We start from the raw sequence: 21,732 nt of genomic DNA, 5'->3' as shown, positions 1-21,732 counted from the left end.
GATAAGCGCTAACACCAGAACCATGCTGCAGATATGGAATGAATATAAACCTTCAGTAAAGGTGTCAAATTAGCAGCAAAAGGTGAAGGTAACCATTGGGTCCTAAAGGGAGATAGATAATGCTCCACAACAGCGATACAAAAATCAAGAAGGTACTTAAGCTAATCTCAAAGGCCTTCTAAAGCCGGATCCAGGATGAGTGTCAGTCACCCCTGACACACCTGTGACAGTACCCCCTCTTCTACAAGTGGCCTCTGGACACTCAGGACCTGATTTCTCAGGGTGAGAGGCATGGAATGAATTAACTAGTCTAGGTGCATTCAATTCTGATAGTGAAACCTACATCACCTCTTCTGGACCATAACCCCTCTTGTGCACCATGTACTGCAAGGAACGATGTTGAAGACGAGAATCAACAATCCTTGAAATCTGGAACTCCTAATTACCATCATCAATGATTGGGGAAGGTGGTAGGGGAGAGGACTCAAGAGGTTCAACATACTTCTTGAGCAGAGACCTGTGGAACACATTGTGGATTTTAAGAGCCTGGGGTCACTCAAGACGAAAAGCTGCAGGTTTATTTTATAGGAGTCAATAAACCTAGGTCCCAGTTTCTAGGAAGGGATCTTCAACATGATATTCCTGGTAGACAACCACACAAAGTCATTCACACTCCAGACCTGGTGAGCATTTTCTGTCAGCCATACGTTTGTACCTGTCTTCCATTACCTTCAAGTTACCCTTAATCCCCCCCTGCCACACTGAAGAGAGCGATGAAGCAAAAGGTTCCTCTTCAGGAACTTCCAAAGCCCCCCCACTAAAAGTACCAAACTATGAATGGAAACTGTATGCACCAAAGAACGGTGACCTGCCGGTAGATTCTTGGCGATGATTATTAATAGAAAACACAGCCAACAGTAAGTAAGATGCCCAATCTTCCTGGTTTTCGGAGACAGAATACCTGAGGTAAGTCTCCAAATTTTGATTAGTGTGCTCGGTCTGTCCATTTGACTGAGGATGGAAAGCAGAGGAAAAGAACAGCTGCACCCTAGTCGAGTACAGAACCCCTTCCAGAACTTAGAAACAAATTGGGTCCCTCGATCTGACAGCACATCGGAGGGAACCCCGTGAAGCTTCACAATCTCATTAGCAAAAACCTGAGCAAGAGTCCTGCCATTTGGAATTGCTGATAAAGCGATGCAATGCACCATTTTACTGAACCTATCCACAACCAACAGAACCACGGTCTTGCCTGCTGATACCAGTAGCTCAGTAATAAAATCCATGGGCAAATGTTTGCTAGGAATGAGTAGTGGAAGAAGAGAACCAGACAGATGGGTATGCGATACTTTGGAATGCGCACAAACACTTCAAGCAGACACCTGTTCAACCACATCCCGATGCAACCTGGCCACCAAAAACAACGAGAAAGGAGTTCCGCGGTTGCCATACCAGTGGATGGCCAGTAAGTACAGAGTTATGATGTTCCCTAATTACTATATATATATATATATATATATATATATATATATATATATATATATATAGTATATATATATATGTGTATATATATATATATGTTTTAGGAGGGTGAGAGGTCAATTTTTAGTCTATACATGTAACATTATTTGATTCATTAAATATTGAGAACTTCTTTGCAAAAAGTCTACTACTGTTCCTTCTACGCTCGATGGATATCTCTTTTTTGCCTAATTACTTTATGGTGTAAATCAGACGGTACGAATAACCTCCTCGGAGGCAGGAGGCATGGGGAAAACATGAAGAAAATTCCAAGTGTGGTGAAATTGTTTTTAAAAAAAGTGAAATTCCGACATTTGTTTTTTGGGAATTGTTTTTATTAGTGGAAAAGAGAGGTGAATTCAACTTTTATGTTGTTTTATTTATTTTTTACAAACTTTTTTTTGTACTTTTCACTGTATTTATTAGTCCCATTAAAGTCCCTGGAACTGTGATTATCTGTGCAATATACAGTAATTCCATAGAATTGTTGCATATAGTAAATATCATAGTCTCATTGTAAGCCTGGCCACAGACGGGGTTTCAAGGAAACTCCGTAATGAGAAGCACGGAGGCCTTCAGCAGACCCCCAACTGTCATAGCAACCCGTCAGTGCCCCTGTGATCACGTCACGGGTGTGCTGATGGGCACATAGAATGACGTGCCACCATTCTGGCGCACTGTTAAAGCAGCTGTCAGAGTTCACCAGTGGCATTTAACAGGTTAATAATCGTTAGAAAAAGGTCCTGGCTGTAGCATACTGTACTGATGGCTATGGGGCAGTCTAACCGCGTAAGCTCATTCCATATACTTGTTACTGACTTGCACTGTACATGTACGACGGATGTCGGTAAGGGGTTAAAGGAAATGTGTCATCAGAAAATGACCAACTGTTTAAATCAGCTTTTGTATTAAATGTATAGTTTTTTGAATGTTGAAAATGTTTTTTTTTTATATAAATATTACGATTTGTGTTAAAAAAATAATTTTACATCTTGCAATTTTCAATTTGTAATCTTAGCCTAGGCAGTCTGCACATGGCACATGCAATGTAACACTGCCTTAAACAACATGAGAAGTGCACATTATCAAATAGATCTTTTAGACCTGATGAAACTGGTGTACTTATTTTGAAGATCTTTGTCGACCCTGCAGAGTAGAAACTCATGAAATGCTCATTTTAATATCAACAGGAAACCTTTCAAACATGATTATACATACATTCTGACGTGGAATTCTAAAGTAGACATACCAGCCTCATCCGGTCTAAGAGATCTATTTAATAATGTATGAAGTTTAAAAAAAAATGTGTTAAGAAGGGGATGTTATACTGAGGATTCATTTGTTAAGGTGATTCTGATTGTTGCCTAGATTGCCCCAGAAGCAGTCATGGCACAATATCAGCGTGGCATCATTGGAACATTACCTAAGGTCTGCTGGCATAAGCCAACGTTTTGTGTAGCAAAATGCTGTTGTGGTTACGTATGTAGTAAAGACCCTAGTGAGAAATAATAAAATGCTTAATAAACTGTGAAATTGTAAATGGAGAAAGCTCAGAAGCAGCAGTGAAGTTTAAAGCGGATACAAAGCCAAACTATTAAAGTATTAATATTATTTACTAGGCAGGAGGGCCACAAGGGAGATTACTTTCTCTTGTGGAAAAAAAGTTTATGGCTGTATATATAAAGTACATACAAGAAATGCCTAAAGGGGATTTTAACCCATTTTGAAAATTGTTTAGAAGGGAAGAATCATTAAAAATAAAAAAGAAAGTGTTTCTTACCAGTCTGAACTCCCAGAGCTCCAACATGTCCATACAGTCACCTAACCACTGGGACCATTGTTCAGATGACTGATGGATAGCACGATGTCCCACTGGAAGTGATTAAGGCTGAAATCATGCATTTGATGATTTTTTTTTTAGCTAAACCAGAAATCTGCTTCTAAGGTTAGCTTAAAAAACTGCAGCAAAAACTCCTGTTTTTATTCTAACAGGGTTTGTCTATGTGATAGTAAATAAAGTATATTAAATCACAACAGTCAAAATAAAGAATTTACTGTTGCAGATGTACTTACGGTAGACATTGTGGTCAGGGCTGGCTCCAGGTTTTCATGGGCCTCGGGCGAATGAGTCTCAGTGGGACCCTTTCACATATACCACAAATCATGGTGCACAGATTCGGCAGCAAAACATATAATACAGGTTATGTATTATTATACAATGCCAAAGATTTCACTTCTTACATTGACATTACATCTGACATTAATAGCTCAGTATAGTCCTCCATACAGAATAATGAGCACCATATATTGCTCCATACAGAATAATGAGCCCCATATGTGTTAGGACTGGCAGAACGCACCAAATACAAATAGGAGGCAATATTATTATTATTATTATTATTTATTATATAGCGCCATTTATTTCATGGCGCTTTACATGTGAGGAGGGGTATTAAAACATAGAAACACCAGAGATCACTTGAATAAAATATATAAAAGACTATAAAAACATTAAAATTACTAGCTCTTCACGGTGTTCTATGAACGTTGGTGACTACCACCACCAAGTACGCAAAAGAACCAACCACCCTATGGATTGCCAGAGAGACCACACGCAGGTATTATATCACAGAAATATCTTTATTCCAAATTACTCATGGCAACCATCTAAAAACAATAAATATGTACGCGCAACAGGACATACAAAATTAATTCATAAGATGTTATTGGCAACCAGGTACCCACATAAATAGTCCCATAAAATAAAAACAAAATCAATTAAATATTACTAAAAAATAAACAATGTGCCTCAATCCACCGCATATTGCCTGTATCCATACAATACATAAAGTGCAATGTGCTAAAGGCCTACAGCCAGCAAAGCATGTGTTCAAACCATGCTAAAAGGTGCTATGTGCACGAAGGACAAGGGAATAGTGGTTATATGCCCACAGCAAGCAAAAACATGTGCTCAAATTATTATAAAGTGATATGTGCTAAAGGGACATAAATAATAGTGGGTATATACCTTTAAGGGTAGCCGGGTCCTGCGAAACATCAGCTCGGCACGCCAAAAATGAGCAATCACACAGCCTCAAATCACGAAAAATAAAGACGCTACAGGTCTCGGAAAATTGTGTTGTTTTTTTTTTAACCAAAGTTTGGATTTTTTTTTAGCCACTTAAATAAAAAAGAACCTAGACATGTTTGGTGTCTATGAACTTGGAGTGACCTGGAGAATCATAATGGCCAGTTTTGGCATTTAGTGAACATGGTAAAAAAAAAAAAACAACAGCAACTGTGGAATTGCACCATTTTGCAATTTCACAGCACTTGGAATTTTTTTCCTGTTTTCCAGTACATGATATGTTAAAACCAATGGCTTTGTTCAAAAGTACAACTCGTCCCGCAAAAACAAGCCCTCACATGGCCATATCGACCGAAAACTAAAAACGTTATAGCTCTAGGAAGAAGGGGAGCAAAAAACAAAAACACAAAAGCAAAAATACATATGGCCACAAAGGAGTTAAAAGAGACATTGAAAAACTGGAGCAAGTTAAGAGAAGAGCTACCAGGATGGTGAGCGGACTGCAACGTATATCCTATGAGGAACGGTTAAATGATCTAGGAATGTTTAGCTTGCAAAAAGGAATACCACACTTTTTCCTTCCACTCAGCGTTCCATCAATATGCTTGGATACAGCACTCTGTGAACAGCCAGCTTCTTTAGCAATGACCTTATGGAGTGTGCCAATGACTGCCTTCTGGACATCTGTCAAGTCAGCAGTCTTCCCCATGATTGTGGAGCCTACTGAAACAGACTAAGGGACCATTTTAAACCCTTAGGAAGCCTTTGCAGGTGTTTTTGTTAATTATTCTAATTTACTGAGATAATAACTTTTGTGTTTCCATCGGCTGTAAGCCATAATCATCAACATTAACATAAATAAACACATGAAATAGATCACTCTGTTTGTAATGACTCTATATAATATATGAGTTTCACTTTTTGTATTGAATAACTGAAATAAATTAACTTTTTTATATTCTAATTTTGTGAGAAGCACGTGTATATTAATGCCTGATCATAAGGGGAGACTCAAAAGCATCCTATAGGTTTATCTGTCACTTTCACAGTGATTCTCGGTTCATATAATGTGCCATTATGTATTTCTTGCTTATAACATTGCTCAGACTTTACTGTGATGTGGAAATAATTTTCTTTCCAGTTAACAGGATGTTCAGCAAAAGGCATTAATCACCATTGTAGCATTTGCCATGGACTAGGAGACTTGGAAAACAAGTGAAGATGTTCTTAAAGACATTGTCCAGTGGAAACAAATTATCACCTATCAACAGGGTAGATGACAACATGTTCATCAATGGGTGTCCGACCGTTGGGACTTGCATCAATCAACAGAACAAGGAACTTTTATCCTTATCAGAATGGTGCAGCAATGCACAAGCTCGACCGCCACTCCGTTCAGTCCCGATGGTGGCGCCAAGTGCCTGCCATGTTTCATTTTTCATGGAAGCTCCATAGAGAATGCATGCAGCAGTGGTTTGGTGTCCAACCGGCCACATCATCATTTTGTAACATGGATAGAAATTCCAATTCATCGGTAAAGATGCCAGAGGTGGGACACTTATGGATGAGCAAGTTATCACCTATCCACTGGAGAGCCGTCGGTAGAACTATTGTGCAGCTGTGGAAGTTTGCAGAGAAGCATTTAAGATTTGTGTTTGACAGGGAATTTATGATCGATGTATGGATATCCACCATTCAAAAATAGGAAAGATGCAGTATTTATGGGACCTAATACACCTAACCACGTATACCTGGTCAACACACTTGGTTCCTGTATGACTCGTTTTACTAGTAGGACCAATAGTTTGGGATTTTATTTTGCAAGTTTAATTTAAATTATGAAATTTAGTATAAAAAGGAAGCCAAGAAAAAATGATTATAACTTTTAATTTATTAATTATTGTACGGTAGTTAAAAACTCTCCTACCATCAAATATTTATAGAAAAGGCCTTAGTAAATCTTATGGTTTCCTTACCTGTCAGCGGAGGTTGGCACCCTAATATGTTCAATATCGCACCCCCACTCCATGATGAGTCTCCCTAAGGACCCTATTACAAACTTAAATCTAAAGTGCAGCACCAGTAGAAACTAATAAACAAACAGTACCCTGCATATTGCCAATATCAGTCCAATATTATTATTAAACCACCATCCACAAATTTATAAGCAATGTATAAGCAGATATCATATAGGAAAACTCGGCCTATCAAGCAGTATGCAATTAGCAATGGAGAAAGGATATTCAATCTCTAACACTGCTGAAAAATAGACCCTTCAAAAATGACCCAGCAATAAACAGTCGAGGCATAGAAATTATTTAACATCCAGGTGCCACACTTCAATACACATGACTAATTATCATGACTGTGACATGCTCTATATCCGGGGAGTCCATGTTCCACACTGAAATCTCAACGTGTTTCCCCACAAGAATTGTATTGAGGTTCGTCAGTAAGGCATGTCATCAGTGCAGCATAGTGCCATGGTCACAGGCAGTAATGTACCTTTGACATTGAAGGTCTATCCTTATCCTTATCAATGTCTGAATGGTGAAAGTGTGACACCCAGCACCCCCCCCCGATCAGCTATTCCTTGTGTTGGCGTTGGTCGGAACTGCTCAGTTATGGAGCTGCACAGGGCAGCTCTGTTGACTGTATAATGATTGCGGCCAGGTACTGCAATCTGCCCCCTATTAACATCAATAAGTGCTGGATGTGCAGTACCCAGCCTTGGCCACTATTCCGTCGGTGGAGCTGTGCAGCTTTGGAACAGAGCTAACACTGGGAACATCTCATCGCCTATCCTAAGAGTAGGCCATCGAAGTTAAAATCCATGAATCCCCTTTGAAGGGAACCTGTCACCAGAAATAACGCTGTTAACCTGCAGATATGCGAATAATCTGCAAGTTAACAGCGTTATTATGTTGAAAGCAGCGGGGAGGAAATGATCTTTATTCTTCCTGCCAATATTCAGGCATAGTAGCGGGGTCGGCTCCGGTTCAGTCAGCGCTCTGAGTATATAGAACGGTAGCTGTATCTGTGCCCCCAGCACTGACCGACACTGGCTCTACATTGGGGCTCTGCTGTCAGTCATGGCTTGGGGTGCAGTTACAGCAGCCGCTCTGTATACTCAGATCAGTGACTGAACCGCGCCGCCCCGCTGACGAATGTTGGTGGGGAGACTAAAGGCCATTTTCTCTCCTCTGCATTTGGCGTCGGGCAGCATAATGCTGTTAACCTGCAGAGTAACCCCATATCTGCAGCTTAACAGCGTGATTTCTGGTGACAGGTTCCCTTTAAGCAAACTATGATCATGTGAATAAATAGGTTGTAGTTTTTGTTCCTTTCTTTAGCTATTGTACAATTGCCTTCAACATGAAATATGTGCTTTCTGTAGAAATATGTAACAGGCGTAGTTTCTTCTGTGATAAGACATAATATACAGCATGTCGTGTTTACTTGGCAGTGTTCTTCAGGTATTTCTACTCATGTCTTACAGGAACAACCAAATCTCAAAGACAAATTGCATTTAGATTCAAGAACCGCTGAAACAGACACATTCCTTTGGCACGCGCTTCGGATTTGGCAGCACACTCAAAATAATATTACACATTTACATGATGTTAGCAAGCATCTTTTCCTCGTAAAGGAACATCTACATCAGGAAAACGGGTTTGTATCAAACAGACTTGATTTCATTGCCTGCAGAACATTATTGGAAATTTACATAGTAATTTAATTTGGCATTTTCAAAAAAAATATCTCCTTTACATTGTGAACCTTTCTTCATTTCCCCCAAACGCTTGTTTTTTGTCATCATTTTTACAGTTTGACTCAAACGGCTACTTTTCAATTGGGTGATTCCTTTTGGGACATTTATGGCACATAAATAAGATATTCCATAGATGTCTGACAGATGTAGGATCTGCTATCCATCTCAGAAGAGAGCACTGCATACATGTTCACCTACAGTTCATGAAAGATACCCTTCCTACTCACTGAATTCAGGTTTTTCACTTTGTCCCATTGCCAAAGTGTATAAAACTAAGTCCCTAGCCATACAATATGTACTACCATTTGTGAAACAATGGGTTGTTCTATGACGTCACTGAACGTGAACATGGTCCTGTAATGGGATGCTATGTTCTCCCTAAATAACTAACTGGGAGTGGTGTTACTGAAAAGTGGAAGCATTTAGGAACCACATCAGAAGTTGCAAAACACATAAACTACAGAGCGGGGTCCCTGGGGCTGAGGCGAATCATGCATGAAAGTCACTAAATCTCAGCTGAATCAATAACTGCAGTGTTCCAAAACTCAAACTGGTATTAAAGAAGTTGTCCACTACTAGGACATCCCTTCTTGAACTAAATGTTTGGCCCATATAAAATAAAAAAACCTATACTCACCACTTACCTCCTGAGCTGGTGCCGTTCCATCGGTGTCAGCACTCGCCGTCCGGGAACGCTAGTGTGCTATTCTGACACATGGTGCCCGGCGCCCAATCAGCACTGGTGTCCCTGTCTCCACTACTGATTGAACATGGAGAGGAAGTCCGGGCTGCAGCTGACCTTTTACTTCCTCTTCATGTTCAATCTGTACAAATGCAGAAACAATGACGCCGAGTCTGATTAGGCTCCGGGCACCACATGTCACAACACTGCATGAGAGCTCCAGGACTGCGAGTGCTGACACCGATGGAACGGCACCAGCTCAGGAGGTAAGTGGTGAGTATAGGTTTTTTTATTTTATCAGGGCCAAACATTTAGTTAGGCTGGTTTCACATTTGCGTTTTTTTGGGTGCGTTTTTGCGGTAAAAAAACGCAAAAAAAAACGCATGGTGAAAAAACGCATGTAAACGCGTGCAAACGCTGCGTTTTTTTGACGCATGCGTTTTTGCATGTGGTGAAAAAAACGCGGCATTTTGACGCGTTTACATGCGTTTTTTCATGCGTTTGCGTTTTTTAAACGCATGCTGAGAAATGTGTGACAGCTGCCAATCATCAAGATAAAGTAAAAAACCCACTATAAACAGAAATAGTTAGGGTTAGGGGTAGGGTTAGGGGTAGGGTTAGGGGTAGGGATCATAACCCTAACCCTAACCCTAAAGGGATCCTAACCCTAACCCTACCGCTAACCCTAACCCTAAGGGATCCTAACCCTAACCCTACCCCTAACCCTAAGGGATCCTAACCCTAACCCTACCCCTAACCCTACCTCTAACCCTAAGGGATCCTAACCCTACCCCTAACCCTAAAGGTATTAGGGTTAGGGGTAGGGTTAGGGGTATGGTTAGGGGTAGGGTTAGGGGTAGGGTTAGGGTTAGGATCCCTTAGGGTTAGGGGTAGGGTTAGGGTTAGGGTTAGGATCCCTTTATCACCTTTATGTTGGGGGGTGGCATATCAGTGTGTTTTCTGTTTTTTTAATAAAAAAAGCATGCATTTTTAACGCAAAAAAACGCATGCACAAAAAACGCATGCGTCCCCATTGACTCCAATGTATTTTTTGACCCCAAAAAAACGCATGAAAACGCCTGCGGTTTTTTTGGTCCAAAAAACGCCTCTCAAAAATACTACAAGTTGCATTTCTGAAAATGACCGCATGCAGTAAAAAAACGCATGCGTTCAAAAACGCATGCAAACGCGTACACCAAAAAACGCATGCGTTTTCAATGTTAAATATAGGGAAAAAAAACGCATGCGTTTTTTTTGCAAAACACGCTGCAGACAAAAACGCAAGTGTGAAACCACCCTTAAAGCAGAGGTTGTCCACAAAAACTATAATGAGCTTCATGATATGGGTTTTCCTGTGTGAGCAGTGAATGCAAGGCTTACATCACCAAGTGCAGTGGTAAAAGTTGGATGATGTGGTATAAAGCTCGCCACCAGTGTGCTCTGGAGCAGTGGAAATGTGTTCTATGAAGTAATTAATTCTTTTTATTTGTCAGTCTGATGAACAAGTGAATGCCAGGAGAATATTACTAGTACTGCTTTGTGCCAGTAGGATGGGGTTGTTATCTTAGGAGTTGACATAGGCCCTTTAATTCCAGTGAAGGGAAATGCAAATGCTTTAGTGTACCAAGACTTTTTTGGCAATCATATCCTTCCAACTTTATGGTGACCGTTAGAGGAAAACCCTGTTTGGCATGACCATGCCCCAGTGAACAAAATTAGTTCCAAAAGGCATGATTTGGGTAGTTTGATGTGGTTGAACTTGATTGGCCATCACAGAGCCGTGAACTCAACCCTGATAGAGCTTGATTTGCCATCACAGAGCCCTGAACTCAACCCTGGTAGAACTTGACTGGCCATCACAGAACCCTGAACTCAACCCTTGTAGAAGTTGACTGGCCATCACAGAGCCCTGACCTCAACCCTAGCAGAACGTGACTGGCCATCACAGAGCCCTGACCTCAACCCCATCAAACACCTTTACGATGAACTACACCATGTTCCAAATTATTATGCAAATGACATTTTCCTAAATGGTCGGTGTAAATGACAGTCAGTTCAATAAAAGTCATCACCCATTAGAGTATACATCAAATTTTATTGAAGAAAACTCCCAATGATAACTATAATCTCCAAAATGAATAAAAACTCAAAATGCACTGCTCCAAATTATTAGGCACAGTAGAATTTCTAAACATTTGATATGTTTTAAAGAGCTGAAAATGCTCATTTGTGGAATTTGCAGCATCAGGAGGTCACATTCACTTAACAAAAAAGCTATTTAACTTCAAAACATCCTAACAGGCCAAGTTACATGTTAACATAGGAACCATTCTTTGATATCACCTTCACAATTCTTACATCCATTGAACTTGTGAGTTTTTGGAGAGTTTCTGCTTGTATTTCTTTGCATGAATTCAGAATAGCCTCCCAGAGCTGCTGTTTTTATGTGAACTGCCGGCCACCCTCATAGATCTTTTGCTTGATGATACCTCAAAGGTTCTCTATAGGGTTGAGGTCAAGGGAAGATGGTGGCCACACCATGAGTTTATCTCCTTTTATGCGCATAGCAGCCAATGACTCAGAGGTATTCTTTGCAGCATGAGATGGTGCATTGTCATGCATGAAGATGATTTTGCTCCTGAAGGCACGTTTTTGCTTTTTAAACCATGGAAGAAAGTTGTCAGTCAGAAACTCTATATACTTTGCAGAGGTCATTTTCACACCTTCAAGAACCTTAAAAGGCCCTACCAGCTGTTCCCCCATGATTCTGGGCCAAAACATGACTCCTCCACCTCCTTGCTGACAACACAACCTTGTTGGGACATGGTGACCATCCACCAACCATCCACTACTCCATCCATCTGGACCATCCAGGGTTGCTCGACACTCATCAGTAAACAAAACTGTTTGAAAATTAGTCGTCATGTATGTCTGGGCCCACTGCAACCATTTCTGCTTGTGAACACTGTTTAGAGGTGGCCGAATAGTAGGTTTTTGTGCCACGGCAAGCCTTTGAAGGAGCCTACACCATGAGGTTCAAGGGACTCCAGAGGCACCAGCAGCTTCAAAGAACTGTTTGCTGCTAAGTAATGGTATTTTGGCAGCTGCTCTCTTAATCCAATGAATTTGTCTGGCAGAAACCTTCCTCATTATGCCTTTATCTGCATGAACTCTGTCTATACTCTGTTTCAGTCACAAATCTCTTCACAGTATGATGATCACTCTTAAGTTTTCGTGACATATCTAATGTTTTCATACCTTGTCCAAGGCATTGCACTATTTAACGCTTTTCAGCAGCAGAGAGATCCTTTTTCTTTCCCATATTGCTTGATACATGTGGCCTTCTTAATAATGTGGAACATCATTTTCAACCTTTGTCAGGCTACATAATTTTACAACGTTAACAGGCTGCAGATGTACAATTGTACCTTCATATGTATTTTATTGAAATTTGGCCAATATATTCTGGACCAAAACTGCAGAGATGTCACGAAATATCAGCCCTCTACGGCTTTTCGAAAAAAAAAGTTATTGCAATTTTAAAACGGAATAGTTACAATTGTACCTACTCAGCCAGACGAAGGTTAAGTCGTTTTCCTTTAATTAGAATCACCTGGAAAACTAATTATATCGTGTTTAAGATTGATTTCAGTGATCCATTGACCCCGAGACACAATACCATCCACGAGTTTATTTGGAAAACAAAACAATTAAACCTTTATGACACTTAAATCCAATTTGCATAATATTTTGGAGCACAGTGTACATTGGAGATTTTGAGCCAGGGCCGCTCCTCCTAAACTCCAAAATCTTGTAGAAAGCCTTCCTAGAAGAGTGGAAGCTGAAGCTGAAGAGGCAAAATGCTGTATTAATGCCTATGGATTTAGAAAAGGATGTAATAAAAATTCCTTTGGCCTAATGTGTAGGCGTGCAAATACTTTTGTCCATAGTAGGTGATGTTGCTAGTGGAAGCCATGTCTGGCAAATCAGTTCACTATAGTGGTCTCTGCAGGGAATATGTAGTATTACATGACGGTCATACAGATAAATGTCTAACCATGTCATTCACGTGTAGCTCAAGTCTACCAGAGCAGGAGGTTTTTTACAAACCAACTCTTGGTTTCTGCTCAGAGAGGGGTTACCGAGCCAAATTCCTTTCCAAACCATGGGCCAGCGCCATCAACGATTTCACACTTGTATTCTGGCGTAAAAAGCTTTGAAAAGTCCCATAATTTTGGAGCAACTCAGGGCAGGACAGGGACGTCTTAGCTGATCATCATCATCGTTCACTGTGCTGCAAATCTTACACCAGCGGGGACTGAAGTAAGATTGGGGATGAGGCACACACAGAGGTATATGCCCCTTCACAAATCAGGAGCGTCTCACTCCAGCACGTGTTAAATGCCGTGCCATCTACAATAGGAAAAAGATAATTCCTGCTTGTGGAACTACAGGAAGACACGTAACACAAATATCAAAGGCAATGGCTCGGTGGATGACTTGAAAAGTGTATAATGGATGGATGAGTTCTAGCAAACTAATATCTGCAAAGCTGCAATTATTGCAAATGGAGAATTCGTTGATGAGTGAAAACTTTGAATAAAAGAATATAATACACTAGCTGAAGAGCCCGGCGTTGCCTGGGCATAGTAAATATCTGTGGTTAGTTATAGCATGTCACTTCTCTTATTTTCCCATCACGCCTCTCATTTTCCCAATCACATCTTTAATTTTCCCCCTCACATCTCTCATTTTCTCCCTCACACCTCTCATTTTCTCCCTCACTCCTCTCATTCCCCCTAACACTTGTCATTTCGACCTCACATCTGTCATTTTCCGATCACTCCACTATTTTCCCTCACTCCTCTCATTTTGCACTCACACCTTTTCATTTTCACCTCACACCTCTCATTTTCACCTCAGTATATACATGTTTGTCATCTCCCTTATATATAGTATACACCTGTATGTCATCTCCTGTACATAGTATATACCTGTATGTCATCTCCCCTGTATATAGTATATACCTGCTGTGTGTCATCTCCCCTGTATATAGTATATACCTGTATGTCATCTCCTCCTATATATAGTATATACCTGTATGTCATCTCCTCCTCTATATAGTATATACCTGTATGTCATCTCCTCCTATATATAGTATATACCTGTATGTCATCTCCTCCTATATATAGTATATACCTGTATGTCATCTCCTTCTATATATAGTATATACCTGTATGTCATCTCCTCCTGTATATAGTATATACCTGTGTGTCATCTCCCCTGTATATAGTATATATCTGTGTGTCATCTCCTCCTGTATATAGTATATACCTGTATGTCATCTTCTATATATAGCATATAGCTGTATGTCATCTCCTCCTGTACATAGTATATACCTGTAGGTAATCTGCTCCTGTATATAGTATATACCTGTGTGTCATCTCCTCCTGTATATAGTATATACCTGTATGTCATCTCCTCCTGTATATAGTATGTACCTGTATGTCATCTCCTCCTTTATATAGTATATACCTGTGTGTCATCTCTCCTGTATATAGTATATATCTGTGTGTCATCTCCCCTGTATATAGTATATACCTGTGTGATCTCCTGTATTAGACCTCGTTAACACGTTATTTGCTCAGTATTTTTACCTCAGTATTTGTAAGATAAATTGGCAGCCTGATAAATCCCTAGCCAACAGGAAGCCCTCCCCCTGGCAGTATATATTAGCTCACACATACACATAATAGACAGGTCATGTGACTGACAGCTGCCGTATTTCCTATATGGTACATTTGTTGCTCTTGTAGTTTGTCTGCTTATTAATCAGAATTTTATTTTTGAAGGCTAATACCAGACTTGTGTGTGTTTTAGGGCGAGTTTCGTTTGTCAAGTTGTGTGTGTTGAGTTGTGTGTGGCGACATGCATGTAGCGACTTTTGTGAGATGAGTTTTGTGTGGCAACATGCGTGTAGCAACTTTTTGTGTGTCGAGTTGCATGTGACAGGTTAGTGTAGCAAGTTGTGTGCAGCAAGTTTTGCGCATGGCGAGTTTTGCGCGTGGTGAGTTTTATGTCTGGTGCCTTTTGAGTATGTGCAAGTTTTGTGTGAGGCAACTTTTGCATGTGTTGCAAATTTTGTGCCTATGGCAATTTTTCCGCATGTGCAAGTTTTGCGTGTGGCGAGTTTTCCATGAGGTGAGTTTTGCACTTGTGGTGAGTTTTGCGTGAGCCTATTTTTTGCATGTGGCGAGTTTTGCGCGTGGTGAGTTTTGAGCGGCGACTTTTGTGTTTCGACTTTTATGTGGCGAGGTTGGCGTATGTGTGGTGAAATGTGTGCTGAGGGTGGTATATCTGTTCAAGCACGTGGTAGTGTGTGGCGCATTTTGTGTGTGTGTTCATATCCCCGTGTGGTGAGTATCCCATGTCGGGGTCCTACCTTAGCAACTGTACGGTATATACTCTTTGGCGCCATCGCTCTCACTCTTTAAGTCCCCCTTGTTCACATCTGGCAGCTGTCAATTTGCCTCCAACACTTTTCCTTTCACTTTTCCCCATTATGTAGATAGGGGCAAAATTGTTTGGTGAATTGGAAAGCGCGGGGTTAAAATTTCACCTCACAACGTAGCCTATGACGCTCTCAGGGTCCAGACGTGTGACTGTGCAAAATTTTGTTGCTGTAGCTGCGACGCTTCCAACACTTTTCCTTTCACTTTTTTCCCCATTATGTAGATAGGGGCAAAATTGTTTGGTGAATTGGAACGCGCGGGGTTAAAATTTCACCTCACAACATAGCCTATGACGCTCTCGCGGTCCAGACGTGTGACTGTGCAAAATTTTGTGGCTGTAGCTGCGACGGTGCAGATGCCAATCCCGGACATACACACACATATACACACACACACATTCAGCTTTATATAGTAGACTAGCTGAAGAGCCCGGCGTTGCCTGGGCATAGTAAATATCTGTGGTAAGTTATAGCACGTCACTTCTCTTATTTTCCCATCACGCCTCTCATTTTCCCAATCACATCTTTAATTTTCCCCCTCACATCTCTCATTTTCTCCCTCACACCTCTCATTTTCTCCCTCACTCCTCTCATTCCCCCTAACACTTGTCATTTCGACCTCACATCTGTCATTTTCCGATCACTCCACTATTTTCCCTCACTCCTCTCATTTTGCACTCACACCTTTTCATTTTCACCTCACACCTCTCATTTTCACCTCAGTATATACATGTTTGTCATCTCCCTTATATATAGTATACACCTGTATGTCATCTCCTGTATATAGTATATACCTGTATGTCATCTCCCCTGTATATAGTATATACCTGCTGTGTGTCATCTCCTCCTATATATAGTATATACCTGTATGTCATCTCCTCCTATATATAGTATATATCTGTATGTCATCTCATAAATTGGCAGCCTGATAAATCCCCAGCCCTCCCCCTGGCAGTATATATTAGCTCACACATACACATAATAGACAGGTCATGTGACTGACAGCTGCCGTATTTCCTATATGGTACATTTGTTGCTCTTGTAGTTTGTCTGCTTATTAATCAGATTTTTATTTTTGAAGGATAATACCAGACTTGTGTGTGTTTTAGGGCGAGTTTCGTTTGTCAAGTTGTGTGTGTTGAGTTGTGTGTGGCGACATGCATGTAGCGACTTTTGTGAGATGAGTTTTGTGTGGCAACATGCATGTAGCAACTTTTTGTGTGTCGAGTTGCATGTGACAGGTTAGTGTAGCAAGTTGTGTGCAGCAAGTTTTGCGCATGGCGAGTTTTGCGCGTGGCGAGTTTTCTGTGTGGTGCCTTTTGAATATGTGCAAGTTTTGTGTGAGGCAACTTTTGCGTGTGTTGCAAATTTTGTGCATGCGGCAATTTTTCCGCGTGTGCAAGTTTTGCGTGTGGCGAGTTTTCCATGAGGTGAGTTTTGCACTTGTGGCGAGTTTTGCTTTAGCCTAGTTTTTGCGCGTGGCGAGTTTTGAGCGGCGACTTTTGTGTTTCGACTTTTATGTGGTGAGGTTGGTATATGTGTGGTGAAATGTGTGCTGAGGGTGGTATATGTGTTCAAGCACGTGGTAGTGTGTGGCGCATTTTGTGTGTGTTCATATCCCCGTGTGTGGTGAGTATCCCATGTCGGGGCCCCACCTTAGCAACTGATCGGTATATACTCTTTTGCGCCATCGCTCTCATTCTTTAAGTCCCCCTTGTTCACATCTGGCAGCTGTCAATTCGCCTCCAACACTTTTCCTTTCACTTTTCCCCATTATGTAGATAGGGGCAAAATTGTTTGGTGAATTGGAAAGCGCGGATTTAAAATTTCACCTCACAACATAGCCTATGACGCTCTCGGGGTCCAGACGTGTGACTGTGCAAAATTTTGTGGCTGTAGCTGCGACGCCTCCAACACTTTTCCTTTCACTTTTTTCCCCATTATGTAGATAGGGGCAAAATTGTTTGATGAATTGGAACGCGCGGGGTTAAAATTTCGCCTCCCAATATAGCCTATGACGCTCTCGGGGTCCAGACGTGTGACTGTGCAAAATTTTGTGGCTGTAGCTGCGACGGTGCAGATGCCAATCCCGGACATACACACATACACACACACACACATTCAGCTTTATATAGTAGATTTCATAAATTCTGACATTGATTTTACTTATTGCACTGTGAATAATCTCAACATTTTAGTGTCTCAAAACTCTTGAAATGATATTTTTTTTTTTTAAAGACCTGTACTTGTGAGTTACTATCTTGACAAGTAAGTATAAAACAGTAAGCTTTGCACCGTGACTATAATTGTATAATCATGTAACCTGATTTTCTGCTATGAACAAATCTTTTCCAGCCGGCTGCTTTGATTAAGTATATCTAACGCGATGAAGCCTACCATCACATCTACATTTCTTCACCTTCTTTTGTTCCATTTCTGTTTATTATTTCTCAACCACAATATCAACTTTTTTAAATGACACATGTGCAAACCTGACCAGTCTGTCTCGTGAACGGTCATTTATTAGAAAACAGAGCTGCATGAAATGTATTTATGTCAACGCTGCATAATACATTAAAATATGCCAACACTGCCGATCTCTGTCCAGCACGCAGTGATTCAGCTTTCTTATGTAATTCCATTCACCTGTTATTAATTTATGTATAAATTGTCCATTGTGTGAATCGATTAATTCTCCCCAGTTAACGGTAATTGTAAATTAAGTGGAAAATGTAATGCCAGCACATTCTGTACTTGTATGATGACAGGTCTGTAATGTGGAACAGCAATTGTAAGACTTTAATTGACTATGTTTTAATTAGGGTTTTATGATATTTCTACACTTTGTTCCGTAGACATTAGAAAAGCCTTGTTAAAGTTAATCTGTTACCAGATTTCACAAGGCAAACTGCATTCATTATTAAAAAGACCTGAAGAACACCTTGAACGCCCATGTAAAAATGGCTAGCTCACGTGTCAAAGAGCTCATGAGTCCAAATATATTCAAACTCCGCCTGTCTAGTCTTGACTGACAGCTGCAGCTTGTACTGAGCAGTGTGAGAGTTCAGCAGCAGTGACCGGGTGTAAGCAGTGTGCAGAAAGGAACAACACAGCTACATCACACTGTTTAGTGGCCACTCTCGGGTACTGCAGATTATGTTTATTTGCATTCATTTGAGTAGCAGCTGATAGACAGTTCTTTGACAGTGGCCACAAAACAGTGTGACTGAGCTGTGGTGCTCCGCGTTACCACACTGTTTACATCTGGCTGCTGCTCGAGCTGCTAGCAGCTTCTCACTGGGGGTGCTGGGTTTTGGCTCCTTACTAAGAGGGGTGGATTAAGGGTAGCCAGGGCCCCTGGCTGTTCAGACACTGTGGGCCCTTGGCCCCCCGGTCATTGACGGGGTCATGCGACAGGGTCATGCGACGGGGTCATCATATACCTGAACCAGATTATTCCAGAAAAATAGTTGCTGTGTGAAACTATAACCTGTCAAACATCCATTAATCTAGTCAATTTACTCTTCAGTTCAGTATATAGTATACAGTGTATAGTGTCAGTATATAGGTAACACTGACTCACCAGTGACGTCTCTATGTGAAGTCCTTCATCTTTCATCCAGCACAAACCGCCATCACTTCATCCAGCCAGGACTGTTATGATCTGGTGGCCTAGGAGCAGCATGAGACGTACTCTGGAGAGGGTGGTACCTGTACTGACCGTGGACCCTGAACTTAGCACCGCAACTAGAAGTAGCCGTGGGATATACCTAACACTCCCTAGACACCTCGACACAGCCTAAGGACTAACTTCCCCTAAAGATAGAAACGGGAAAACTATCTTGCCTCAGAGAAAATCCCCAAAGGATAGACAGCCCCCCACAAATATTGACTGTGAGAGGAGAGGGAAATGACATACGCAGACTGAAATCAGGATTTAGCAAAGGAGGCCATTCTAGCTAAAAAGAAAGAATAGGACAGAGTACTATGCGGTCAGTATTAAAACACTGGAAAATATCCACCACAGAAAATACAAATCTCCACATCTGACTAAAGACATGGAGGGTATATCTGCATCTCCAGAGATAAAGCTTGGCTGCAAAAAAAATCCTTACACAGACAAAGCTGGACAAGACCAAATATGAAAATGCACTGAACTATAAGGCCCACAGCATGTGGACAGCAAAAACAAAGCCAGAACTTATCTTTGCTGAAATGAACAGCAAAACAGGAGAGACCAGGCTGGATGTGAATCCTCCAAAAACAATGGACAACTGGCACTGACTAAAGGATCAAGCAAGACTAAATAGCCCAGTCCAAATTGCAATAAGTGAACACACCTGATAAATGCTGCGATCCAAAGACAACAGCACTACCACTCATAACCACCGGAGGGAGCCCAAGAGCAGAATTCACAACACAGGACTCGTCTCTGCAGGAAATAACACAGTTATCTCGAGCTCCGCTTGTAGAACACATTACTTAATTTTTCCCAACTTCTACATAACACCACATGAAGAAAAAGAGGCGACATAGTGTCACTCTACACAGTAACAGGACCGCCTCCCATTTAAAACAGTGTCCTCAAAAAATAAAATAAATGCATCACTGCAGTAATAATATCCCTTAATTGGCCCCTATGGGAATAATAATATCCCCCATCCTGGCCCGTGTATCTCATTCCTGGCTCAAGCCATATGTTCTCCCATTCTGCCCTCATGAGTATCCATCCTGCCCCATATGATCTCCCCATCCTGCCCAATCAGTCTCCATCGTATCCATCCTGCCCCATGATCCTGCACGATCTGTCTCCAATCCTGCCCCATGTCTTTCATTCTGCCCCGTGTCTCCAATCATGCCCCGTAACTACATTCTGCCGTGTCTCCAGCATATTGCCCCCAGTGTGTCCAGCATATTACCCCCAGTGTGTCCAGCATATTGCCCCCAGTGTGTCCAGCATTCTGCCCCAGTGTCTCCCAGCATATTGTCCCCAGTGTGTCCAGTAATATGCCTCAGTGTCTCCAGCATATTGCCCCCAGTGTGTCCAGCATCCTGCCCCCAGTGTGTCCAGCATATTGCCCCCAGTGTGTCCAGCAATCTGCCCCAGTATGTCCAGCATATTGCCCCCAGTGTATTCAGCATATTTCCCCCAGTGTGTTCAGCATATTGCCCCCAATGTGTCCAGCATATTGCCCCCAGTGTGTCCACCATGATGCCCCCAGTGTGTCCAGCATTCTGCCCTCAGTGTCTCCAGCATATTGCCCTCAGTGTCTCCAGCATATTGCCCCCAGTGTGTCCACCATGATGCCCCCAGTGTGTCCAGCATTCTGCCCTCAGTGTCCCCAGCATATTGCCCTCAGTGTCTCCAGCATATTGCCCCCAGTGTGTCCACCATGATGCCCCCAGTGTGTCCAGCATATTGCCCCCAGTGTGTCCAGCAATCTGCCCCCAGTGTGTCCAGCATATTGCCCCCAGTGTGTCTAGCATCCTGCCCCCAGTGTGTCCAGCATATCGCCCCCAGTGTGTCAAACATATTGCCCCCAATGTGTCCAGCATCTCTGTACTGGCCCGGGCCCCCCGGATTGCCGCCCATTCGCAATAAAAAAAAAAAGAAAAAAAGAGTTCTCACCTGTCTGCGCTCCTTCGGCGAAGCTCTCTCCTCGCAGCTGAAGCGTGCACTCATCGGCGACTGACAATGACATCAGACGCCGGCGACGTGTGCGCTGCGGCTGATGTCAGCTGCCAGCCTCCGATTGGCTGGCGGCTGTTAACTATTGACGTGCGGGCACGCGCCCGCACATCAATAGCGTTTAACTGCAGCACGGTGGTGCAGTGGTTAGCACTGCAGCCTTGCAGCGCTGGAGTCCTGGGTTCTAATCCCACCCAGGACAACATCTGCAAAGAGTTTGTATGTTCTCTCTGTGTTTGCGTGGGTTTCCTCCGGGCTCTCCAGTTTCCTCCCACATTCCAAAGACATACTGATAGGGAATTTAGATTGTGAGCCCCATCGGGGACAGTGATGATAATGTGTGCAAACTGTAAAGCGCTGCGGAATATGTTAGTGCTATATAAAAATAAAGATTATTATTATTATTGTTATTAACTGTCGCAGCTCCGGTAGGGGCCCGGTGAGCAGATGAGATGTGGCCCAATGCGGG

At 41.9% G+C, this 21,732-nt stretch overlaps 1 protein-coding gene across 1 annotated transcript in view; it reads left to right on the top strand.

Moving 5' to 3' along the window:
* The window catches only part of TMEM232 (transmembrane protein 232), a 494,818-nt gene that overhangs the window by 81,538 nt on the left and 391,548 nt on the right, over positions 1 to 21,732 (top strand). The window contains exon 7 of the mRNA XM_069752641.1: positions 8,109 to 8,281. Coding sequence (XP_069608742.1) covers positions 8,109 to 8,281 — 173 coding nt within the window. The remainder of the gene's footprint in view (positions 1 to 8,108; positions 8,282 to 21,732) is intronic.

Source organism: Ranitomeya imitator, chromosome 1 (genome assembly GCF_032444005.1).
Source record: "Ranitomeya imitator isolate aRanImi1 chromosome 1, aRanImi1.pri, whole genome shotgun sequence".
Taxonomy (NCBI): Eukaryota; Metazoa; Chordata; class Amphibia; order Anura; family Dendrobatidae; genus Ranitomeya; species Ranitomeya imitator.
The sequence above is the reverse complement of the archived record's forward strand: the minus strand, read 5'-3'. Positions and strand labels throughout refer to the sequence as shown.